Source organism: Rhinopithecus bieti, unplaced genomic scaffold, assembly GCF_001698545.2.
Source record: "Rhinopithecus bieti isolate Rb0 unplaced genomic scaffold, ASM169854v2 scaffold_62795, whole genome shotgun sequence".
NCBI lineage: Eukaryota > Metazoa > Chordata > Mammalia > Primates > Cercopithecidae > Rhinopithecus > Rhinopithecus bieti.
Window position 1 is genome coordinate 180,893 of NW_016824245.1, and position 11,630 is coordinate 192,522.

At 49.4% G+C, this 11,630-nt stretch overlaps 1 protein-coding gene across 2 annotated transcripts in view; it reads right to left on the reverse strand.

Moving 5' to 3' along the window:
- Positions 1–5,036, reverse strand: part of E2F3 (E2F transcription factor 3) — a 90,930-nt gene extending 85,894 nt beyond the window's left edge. Inside the window, exon 1 of one of the 2 annotated variants that reach the window (XM_017862206.1) lies at positions 4,321–5,036. In XM_017862206.1, coding sequence (XP_017717695.1) covers positions 4,321–4,713 — 393 coding nt within the window. In that variant the 5' untranslated portion in view covers positions 4,714–5,036. Of the gene's footprint in view, positions 1–3,110; positions 3,270–4,320 lie in introns of those variants that run through there. The other variant, XM_017862207.1, reaches the window with a different exon arrangement.
- Positions 5,037–11,630: the final 6,594 nt, after the last annotated feature.

An 11,630-nucleotide genomic window follows, 5' to 3' on the forward strand; every position in this document is an offset into this window, starting at 1 on the left:
TCTAGAATAAAATAATTTCAGCTGCTTTTTAGAAGCAGCAGCAGAAAATGATGGAGCCTTGTCTGCTCCATTGAGTAGCACTTCTGACTACGGTTTCTCTGTAGTTCTTACATTTCCAACAGTTCACCAACTAAGACGGAATTTATCTAATGCATGTCTCTGACATGGTGAAGATTGAGAGTTCAGGTCTAACAAAAGCCACTAAGCATAAACTGCATCCAAAAGTTGGCAGGTCTGTGGAATCACGGACGGAGTGGAACTCAGGCAAAAAAGTGAGGATGACGTGGCCTTGTCACAATTCAAGGCATATGCTTGGCAGTTCAACACCACTATCTCTGTATAGGTGTGTCTTACTGAAATGTCCCGATTTTACCCCTAGGATGGCCATGTTTTATATATTTAAAAGCCCAAATTAATTGGGTATAATTAATTACTTATCACTTAAAGACTTTTAACAGTTCTGTTCATATATGTAAACAAAGGGACAATGTGCACCTGGCCTTACACTATTTCACTAAGTCAGAAAAAAAATTAACATTTGTATAATATGAATTGTACTGGGTGTCTACTTTTTGTCAGGCACTGTGCTAAGTATTTCACATGCATTATCACATTTAACTCTTCAAAAGAACCTTAAAGGTGACACTGTTATTGTCCCTATGTTACAGAGGAAGAAACCGAGTTGAGATTAAGTTATTTGTCAATGAACACACATTTTGTAAATAACAGATGCTTTACAGCTGGTAAGGTAGTACTCATATTTTCCCCCCATTGAAAAAAAGGTGTAGAAGTTGCTTCTGGTTAAGTCCTTAGATATTCTTGAGACAGAACTTGGGATCAGAACCAGATAGGTCTGCAACTCTGGCCACCTGAAGACTTTTCAACCTCTTCTTGGACACAGAGTGTTTAGGTGGTCTTTGTTCAGCCAATCACTTAGCCTTCCCCATCCTGTCGTTCCTGCTTAGGGAAAGAGTATCAACAAAATTCAAAATTTGAAGACTTGCATGGAAGTCTAATATAATTTCGATAAGAAAAACAATAAATCAAACTTTATATTCAGTGCTTAGAACTTTGTATGCATTGACTAGATAAATCTCCTACACCCTTCCAGAAGAAATAGCTCTTTTTTTGGAGACAGAGTCTCGCTCTGCCGCCAGGCTGGAGTGCAGTGTAGGGATCTCAGCTCACAGCAACCTCCGCCTCCCAGGGTCAAGTGATTTTCCTGCCTCAGCCTCCTGAGTAGCTGGGATTACAGGCACGCACCGCCACGCCCAGCTAAATTTTGTATTTTTAGTAGAGACGGGGTTTCACCATGTTGGCCAGGATGGTCTGGATCTCTTGACCTCGTGGTCCACCCGCCTGGGCTTCCCAAAGTACTGGGATTACAGGCATGAGCCACCGCGCCCAGCCAGAAGAAATAGCTCTTAAAAGTTTAGATAACTGGCCGGGCGTGGTGGCTCACGCCTGTAATCCCAGCTACTCAGGAGGCTGAGGCAGGAGAATGCTTGAACTCGGGAGGCAGAGGTTGCAGTGAGCTGACATCGTGCCATTGCACTCCAGCCTGGGCGACAGAATGAGACTCCGTCTCAAAAAAAAGTGTAGATAACCAATGATTCAGCATACATTGCAATCTTATATAAAAAAAGCTTCTGAATATGTATATGAATAACATTTATATTCCTGTAATGAAAAACCTTTTGTGTACACATAAACTCAAAAGGATATTATTATTCCTGGAATAATAATTTCATGTCAAGGAGAATAAAGTTTTGAAATAACTTGGAAGATGGTGAGGGTAATTTAGTATATTTTAAATACTTAAATACAATGAACTATATATAATAAACTTGGCTTGAAAAATAGTCTTAGGGACCTGGCCCAACAAGCACTGTTAAAATTTTTCAAAAAGCAACTTGAAGGTCTCATAATTTCCCATTATCAAAACTACCCCCCATAAATCTGTGAATCTATCTAATCCAAGAAGTATGTCAATTAGCTGGTTGTTTAAGGTTAGGTTTATGAAATAGTAACAGAACTTTGCAGGGGTCAAATATGCTTAAAATATGTCCAAACATGCTTAGGTCAAGTCAGTGAGAGTATCTGAAGCTAATAAAAGCATGGAATATTCTTGTGACTGAAAACCCAGCACACTGGATACTGTTATGTGTAAGCAGGTACTGTGCTCCGTTTCCCCCCTGCTGGCAGACCCTAGTCACTAAAAAAACGATGAGCTTCTTTGACTAAGACTACATCACACATGCCCAGCAAGTATCTCTGGGGCTGGAAAGCAGTTAAGACCGAACCCGGGGAGAAATTGGGAACACGAAAGAAATTAAAAACGCCTCATTATTCCCAAACCCATCCCATTTCCCAAAGTGCTGCCTATGTGCTGACTTTCTTAAAGACTCCCGCAAAATCTTGATTCTCCAAAAATTAAACCCATTTGGAGCTGAGACAAGGTGAGGTCCACGCCTGGTATGATCAGACTACCATGGATCTGAGTCTGGTTCGGTTCTAGCCCCGTGGAGGCCAAGCCTCACCACGAGGTGAAGACCCGGAGGCATGGAGGAAGGGAATGAAGGAGAGAAAAGGAGAAAGGGGAGACCTCCGGGCCACACTTCTTTCTAGTACCAACAAAAAGAGAAGCCGCATACTGACCTAAATCATCTCTCAAAGGCGCTTTATAAATTACAGGGACAAAGGGAGGGGGTGGCGGGTGGCCTGGGAATCCTACAGACACCCTACCCTCTGACCCGCCCCCCTCCCCCTCCAGCACAAGGGAAGGAAGACAGAAAACAGCTCAACTCGGCCATTGGCGAGAAGCCCCCTCCGGTTTTCTATCGCCCATCCATCCGCCCCCTAGAAAAAAAATCCACGTAAACACCATACCCACCCCTTGGGGCAGACACTCCCGCCCCGAGGTTCCTAGAACCGGAGGCCGGGGCATTTACTTAGTTAGATTTTTCTTGCTTACTCATTTCCCTCGAGCACCCAACCCCCCGTTCCCACTCCAAAACCCCGCTCAACCGCCTACCCTCACCGCTTCAGCCCCCAACAGAATCCGGTGCCCCCGCGGCGTCGGCGGCCCCCGAGCCGTCCCGGTCACTAACCTGCTGCTGTAAGGGCATTTCCGAAACCAGCCTGGCTCCGGGGGGAGGTGGGGGGCCGGCTGGAGAGGGGGCCCGGAGGGCCGAACAGACCGGCGGCGCAGGGCGAGGGCGGGCGCCGGTGGGGGGGTGGGGAGAGGAGAGGGAGGGTGGCGGTGCCGGGGGCGGGTGCGAGGGCGCCGCGGGACCGTCCAGGCCAGGAGCCGGCGAGCAGAGGAAGTGGGTGGCCCCCCTCTCCCCCTCCACGCCCCCTCCCGCCGCCGCCTCTCCCTCCCCAGTCACAGCGCGTTCTGCGCGCACGTGTGCGAAAACGTCACCGGCGGGGTCCCGAGAGAGGGGACAGACCCAGCAGGGACGGGAACCCCGGCTGCCCCCGCCCTCCGTCGCCGGGGGGCGGAAGAGGGGGACAGGGGCGGGAAGGAAGGGCAAGGGAGAGGCGGGTCAAGGGCAGGCCCGGGGCCCGGCGAGGAGGCCCTGGGCGCTCAGGCCAACGCGGACGCCGCCGCTGCCACCAATCGCAGGATGCGCCCAGGCCGGAGCGCCAGCCGGCGATGCCCCCTCACCCCAGACAGCCCACCGCCCCAGTCCGCACCCGGCTTCCAGCCCCACCTCCCCCACGCCCGACTCCCCTCCACCTCCCCCAGCCCCTTTGTTGCCGGGAGTTACAGATCCTAAAATGTGTCAAGCGCAGCCCCGCCGATCCCCTGCGCTCCGAGCACGCCGCAGGGACCCCCGGCCGCCAACGAGCCTTCAAGGCAGACTGGGGCGAGCACCCCAACAGTCCCCGGTTTCCAGCCTTCAGAGCCCCCCACACCCCAGTTCACTGCTCCCTCCCCACCCCTTCTCCATCCGGGGCGTGACCCCTTCCTACGCCCGAGAAAGAGGAAGCTTCGGGTTGGAGGGGAAGGGAGAGTGGGGGTAGGGAAAAGTGCAGGAAAAGAAGGGGGGGCCGCGAAAAGTTTTGGAGTGTTTGATGTGGTTCGCGCCAAGGCAATCCCCGCCGCCCCGCGCGCCCGGCCGAGCCCCCCGACCCTCCTGGCGCTGGGGACAGCACTCAGGTCTAACAATGAACCCTCGTTGGAGGGGCAGCCCCCAAGGCCCACGATGCTCGGCCCACTGCTCTCCCTGAGCGGCCCGCAGCGCGCCCACGACCCCGCGCGGTGCGAGCCCACCTCCCGCCAGGGCTGGGGACGGTGGGGAGGGAGGGTATTACCGGAGGGCCGCCGCCGCCGCCGCTGCCGCCGCGTCCCAGGGCTGGTGGCTGCTGCAGCAGCCCGGCTCTGCTGGAGGGTCCGTGCGGCGTGGTGTAGAGGAGGCTGCCGGCGGTCTGCTCCGCGCCGGGGGCACTGGGGAGGAGGGGGCCGGCGGCTACGGCGCCGCTTTGGAGGGAGGAGGAACAGGAGGTGGTGGAAGTGTTCGTGGTGAGGATCTGGATGTACGCGCCCGGGGCGGCGGCAGCGGCGGCGGCGGCGGCGAAGCCTGGGCTGGCTAGCAGTGCCCTTTTGTCCATGGAGGCTGCAGCGGCGGCGGCGACGACAGCCGCCCCCTCCCCACCCCCGGCGGTCACCAGGTACTGCTCCAGAGCGGGCTGGATCCCCTTTCTCATCTCTCGCTCCTGCTCTTTTTAGTGTTATGGTATATTAATGTATTGTTTTCAATTTCTTTATTATTTGCAGTCGGAGTTTCCAAGTCTCTCCTCCTTCTCTCCTCCCCGCCCGGCGCTTCCGAGCCCCCTCTCTCTCTTTTCTTTTATTTTCCGCACCGCACAGGCCCCGGGGCCAAAATAATCGGGGCTCTGGAGAGAGGAGGGTCCCGGCCGCACGGATATCGGGCCCCAAGCGGGGATGGAGGCGTCGGGGGCGGCCGATGCAATGGATTGCGAGGCGGCGGCGGCAGCCCGGGTGCTGCGGCCGGCAGCTGAAAAATGGCTCCAGGAAGCTGCTGCTGACAATGAATGAAGGGATACGGTTTACGCGCCAAGGTCCTCCCGCGAAACTCGGATTTCCCGCCGGCTTTTCAAACCATATTTGCATATCCCCGCCCCTCAACCCGCCGAGGACCGTTCCCACAGCCCATTGGGCCTCTATCTCCTTACTTCAGTCCCAATCGTGGAGCAGGGCCGCGATTTGCTGGTTTCCATTGGCTGCCGTGCATCATGGTTACCGGGGCGACAGGGACCTTATTTGCATAGGTCTCCTTGATTGGCTGAGAGAGGAGCAGTTTTTAGGGGGTGGGGCAAAGACTTTCCTTCTCTACCACGGAAGACCACGCCTGGCCCACGCTCCGCCCCTGTCCCCGCCCCCCCGCCGGGCCGGCGCTACTGACCTGGGCAGGGACTCCGCGCCCGGCAGACTCAGTGTAGATCTAGTCTAGAGCGCAAGTTTCGCTTTTGGAAATTGTCAAGGTGACTAAGGGAACACTCTCTTTCCTTTGACCAGTCAGTGCAATATACGAGCAGCAGCAGGAGATTCTTCCAAATATGTGCCAAAGGCAAGTGGGACCATGCGGACGATGCCTGGCAGGTGGAAAAGGAGCCCTTTAAATCGTGGGCTTCTCCCTTCCTGAAATCCAACCAATGACGCGGCGAGAGCTGATCCCGAGGCCGGGGCTGATAGACAGAAGCATGTGGGCAGATAGAATCGTGGGGGCAGAAGGTTCAACAGACGCGATTGCGGGCACCAGTTAACATTCCAGATCATTCCCGGTACCTTCATTATTAGCCTGGATAGGGGTAAAGTACAAATTAACTCTTGTCTTACGACGAGTATTGGTTTGAGTGCGGCAGATACTCCCTCTGGCCCAGAAACACCCAGGGCAGTTAATCAGGGCTAACCTAGAACTGATCTGCGGGTTTCTAATCCGCCAGCAGTAATCCGAAAAAGTACACGCTTCCCACGATGACGTCGTGCCCCCAACGAACGCTGGCACGCCCGGGCATCAGCACTTTGTATCTTCAGTTTTGTAAGAAGTTCTCTGACTGGAAGCAAACACGACTCAAACCTATCCCAAAGTATTTTTAAAATAGTGTTGTTGTTGTTTTTAAGTAAACTAGAAATTATCTAGTTTTAAGTAAACTAGAAAAATATCAAATGATTGTCAAACTGACTCTTGAATTTGTTCAAGTATTCAAGGGTCTTAAAATTAAAGCTTGCGGCCGGGCGCGGTGGCTTCAAGCCTGTAATCCCAGCACTTTGGGAGGCCGAGACGGGCGGATCACGAGGTCAGGAAATCGAGACCATCCTGGCTAAGACGGTGAAACGCCGTCTCTACTAAAAAAAAAAATACAAAAAACTAGCCGGGCGAGGTGGCGGGCGTCTGTAGTCCCAGCTACTCGGGAGGCTGAGGCAGGAGAATGGCGTAAACCCTGGAGGCGGAGCTTGCAGTGAGCTGAGATCCGGCCACTGCACTCCAGCTTGGGCGACAGAGCGAGACTCCGTCTCAAAAAAAAAAAAAAAAAAAAAAAAAAAATTAAAGCTTGCTCCTGAGACTGAGCAGGAAAAGAGACCCCTGCAGGAATGTGGGGAAAGGTATATATGTAGACACCAGGTCATAATTTATAGTTATGTGCAAAACAGCTGCAAACTGGTGCTCATAGGTGATGAGGATTGCAACACCTTGAGCCCTTTCACAAGATTTTCATTATTATTAATTTCCCAAAACTCCTACTCAGAGTGCTATGAAACACCTGACAAGATGTGTCAGGTCAGGCTAGGACGCCTTAATAATTTAGCCTTATTACCTTTTCTGAAACAGATGAGTTAAAAGTTCCATTAAACCTTGCACCAGGCTCAGGAATATTTTAGTCTTACATTCAGGCTAGTTGAGGATCCACAGCCCTAAACATACATTTGTTGACACTGGTAGAAGTGACACTATCTTCTTATTTTTTCTGAGACAGAGTCTCACTCTTGTTGCCCAGGCTGGAGTGCCATGGCGTGATCTCAGCTCACTGCAACCTCTGCCTCCCGGGTTCAAATGATTCTTCTGCCTCAGCTTCCTGAGTAGCTGGGACTACAGGTGCGTGCCACCACGCCCAGCTAATTTTTGTACTTTTAGTAGAGATAGGGTTTCATCATGTTGGCCAGGCTGGTCTTGAACTCCTGACCCTGCCTTGGCCTCACAAAATGCTGGGATTACAGGTGTGAGCCACCGTGCCTGGCCAGAAGTGACACTATCTTTAGGGCAGATTAAGTGGTACTCAGGGCATGAGCTAGAAGTGTAATATACCAGCAGCTTCCCTGCTCTTGTTCCATCAGTGTTGCTTTCCTCTATGGATATACCTGTGGAGGAAACTAGTACTGTCACTACCTGGATATTACCATCTGCAGAACATCACTGGCAGCATGCATTTGGTGGCAGTAGTGGGGGTTGTGAGGGAAGAGTGGTGCAACATACACAGTAATTATAGACCAGCGCCTTATGATTAGAGACCAGCCTGGGACTGGGACTGTGCATAGAATTCCGGCTTGAGCTCCCCAAAAGTGATTGCAGTAAGATAAATATGACATAGCCACAAGAAAGCAAGTGTTCACACTCTAGACCCACACCTGCAATTCTGCTTTAGAAAGCTTTGAGATATTTATCAATCTATCTTACCCAAGTTTTTTTAATATAGGGTATTTGGTACAGAAACAGATGTTTTGACATTTTATGTCTAGTGAACTCTAGGATGAGTAGGTGGAGAGGAGTTCAAAGAGAGAAGATAGTGGAAGATAAGATGCTAAAATCCAAGGTAGACTATTAATTTGTGGAAGAGGTAGCATGTTTTAGCAGAAAGAATGAGCTTTGGAGTCAGAGTGATCTGGGTTTAAATTCTGGCTCAGCCATTTACCAGCTATATAGCTAGGGGTGGTGACTCACACCTGTAATCCCAGCACTTTGGGAGGACAAGGAGGGCAGATCACCTGAGGTCAGGAGTTTGAGACCAGCCTGGCAAACATGGTGAAACCCCATCTCTACTAAAAATACAAAAATTAGGCCGGGCATAGTGGCTCAAGCTTGTAATTCCAGCACTTTAGGAAGCCGAGGCGGGCGGATCATCTGAGGTCAGGAGTTCAAGACCAGCCTGGCCAACATAGTGAAACTCCATCTCTACTAAAAATACAAAAATTAGGCGTGGTGGCATGTGCCTGTAATCCCAGCTACTTGGGAGGCTGAGGCAGGAGAATCGCTTGGACCCAGGAGGCAGAGGTTGCAGTGAGCCATGATCTTGCCACTTCATTCCAGCCTGGGCGACAGTGCATGACTCTGTCTCAAAAAATAAAAATAAAAAAATCTGTTTTCTTATATGTCAAATGGAGACCCATGTTTCGACACCCATATTGCTAGGGTATGATGGAAAGAGGCAATAATATATGTAAAGTGCCAGGCATATAGGAAATGCCCAATAAGTGGCAGCTATTTATGAATCTACTTACTTGTGTGATCCTGCTTTGCATCTCTTTGTCCAACCTGATTCTCAGCGTCTAATCTTCCTAGAGCCCCCGGATGTCCACTTGCTAGGGCAGCTTAGCTTTGTCCCATACTAGGAGTGCAGTCATGTCCTGGTTAGTTGCAATTATAGAATCCTGACTCAGAAACTCAGGATAATAACATAAAGTCAGCTCTACTGTCTATCCCACTCCAACCTACTGATCTATTAGTGACCAGCATCTGACTGGTTCCTCAGTCTGAGCCCTCCTCACCTTCCCTTGAAGATGAATTTTTCTAGAACTAGAACCAGATGTTCTTGCTAACTATCAACCCCTCTTTCCCTTGCTCTGACTGCCCCAAGGCTTCTAGTTTTCCCAGAATAGGCCTGTGTGGTTGACTGACTGGTGGCACCCCAAAAGATGTATCTATATCCTAATCTCTAGAATCTGTGGTTGTGATATTTGTGGGGAAAGGGTCTTTGTAGATGTAACTAAGGTAACGATCTCCAAGACCATTTTGGATTATCTAGGGTGGCCCCTACATCCAATGACAAAGGTCCTTAGAGGGGACACCCAGAGGAAGCACACACAGAGGAGGAAAAAGCCATGTGAAGGTGGAGGCAGATATTGGAGTGAGTGGAGGCAGAGATTGGAGTGAGTGGCTACAAGCCAAGGAATGCCAACAGCCACCAGAAGCTGGGAGAGGCAAGGAACACAATCTCTCCTAGAGCCTCTGGAGGGAGTAGATTCCTGCCAACACCTTGATTTTGGACTTCTGGCCTCCAGAACGGTAGTGGAATAAATTTCTATGGTTTTAAGCCACCTAGTCTGTGGTAAATTTTTATGGCAGCCTACAAAATGAACACAGCCTGTCTTCCTGCCTACCTGAACCTTCAAACCTCTCAACTCCTACTCATCTTGGTTTTTTTGAGACAGGTTCTCACTTTGTCACCCAGGCTGGAGTACAATGGCCATGAGATCAGGGCTCACTGCAACCTCTACCTCCTGGGCTAAGTCATCCTCCCACATCAGCCTCCCAAGGAGCTGCAACTGCAGGTCCACCCCACCAAGCCCGGCTAATTTTTGTGTGTATGTATTTTTTGTAGAAATGGGGTTTCGCCATGTTGCCTAGGCTGATCTTGAACTACTGGACTCGAGCCATCCGCCCACCTCGGCCTCCCAAAGTGTTGGGATTACGGGCGTGAGCCACTGCACCCAGCCCCCATCTTGTTTTTATTCCTACCAAGGTATCATTCCTTGCTGGACATCAGTGATACTAACTGCTAGCCTGAGCTATAGACCCTACCAACGAGTTTCCAACATATGACTTGCTGACCAGCAGACACAAACTCACCTGAGGAGCTTATAGCAATGCAGATTCCTTCAACTGAATGAATCAGAATCCTTTAAGGCAGTCCCCAAAAATTTGCTTTTCACAAGCCTCTCCAGAAAATTCCTTTTAGCACTGGAGACTAAGAGCCAGGGTCATGTGTATACCTTTGGACTTTTATAACTTCCCATTGCTACAGCTACAATTGCTCTGACCCATGCCCCCTCCCCGCACGCCTAAATGCTTTGATGTATTTTTCTGATATCCCTCTCACTCCTTATCCTTCCTGTTAACATGAGCTGTGGATTCCTTTGCATATACACACTCATACACAAAAATGTTTATATATATACATGTACATATATATGTATATACATACTATCTATAGATAGAGTTTGACATTACAATCTTCTCTGAAAATCTTCATTTTCATTTAGAAATACAATTTGGCCAACATCCATAAAATCTACATAAATAACTTCCAAGAAACAATGCTATACAACAGTTGTATGAGATTTCAGAATGGAAAAATTATTGTTTAAGGAGATTAAGGAAACTGTTCATAAGCAAAGAAGGTCTTTGGAACATCGAAAGTTTAAATTGGGCCTTTAATTTAGTCCAGCCAAATCTGGTTGCCACATCAGATTTAGAGCCTACAGTTTTAAATTGTAGGATCTGAGGAAGACTAGTGTCGGAGTTTAAAGCTTTTTAATTGCAATCCAGTTAGTTGCCCACAAAGAAATAACATTCTGTTTTACCTTCCTGGTTTAAAAGGAGTATGTCCTTAAGCCATTACCACATGAAACACTCATAACAGAATTTCTAAGTGCTTATCCTAGAAAATTGACCATTATAGTTATTATAGATAGTAGTGTGGATACTAGTATAGAGGGTTTTCTCTTCAGTTCTTTGATCAGGAAGGTACTGTTTAGATACAGCTTGTGTTTTAACATCAATCTAGAATGAACTTCTGGCGTACAGCACTGTTCCCAAGTATGTCTTCTGAATCTGAACCTCTGGTAGGGATCCAGGAATCTGCATTATAGGCAGGATATTTTTGATGCAGGTGGTCCACAGAACACACTAAGAGAAATACTGCCATCTGCAACCTAGCAGTCTCTGCCCTATCCATTGACTTCTCTGGCAGCTATGGCATAGGAAACTCCCTTGTACATAGTATCTTTTTTTTTTTTTTTTTTTGATACGGAGTCTCGCTCTGCTGCCCAGGCTGGAGTGCAGTGGCCGGATCTCAGCTCACTGCAAGCTCCGCCTCCCGGGTTCAAGCCAGTCTCCTGTCTCAGCCTCCGGAGTAACTGGGACTACAGGCGCCCGCCACCATGCCCAGCTAATTTTTTGTATTTTAGTAGAGACGGGGTTTCACCGTGTTAGCCAGGATGGTCTCGATCTCCTGACCTCGTGATCCACCTGCCTCGGCCTCCCAAAGTGCTGGGATTACACGCGTGAGCCACTGTGCCCGGCCTGTACACACGATCTTTTGAGCAACTGAGATTATCATTGTTAGCAGAATCATTTATTTAGACGGTACTGTGTGGTTGCAAATAGCCTCTTTTACTAAAGCTCTTCTTGCTCAGTTAACAAGTATTGTGATTCAGACAAAATACACAGGATGGAGAAGGTATTATCTCAAAGGTTTGTGTTTCCTTGCCTTTGTGAAACAGATTTTTATTGTAACATAAAATATAAAGATAACCAAACAAAACAGATGCTTGGCTTAATGATTTATTAAGTCGAACACCTTTATAACCACCAACCAGGTCTGAA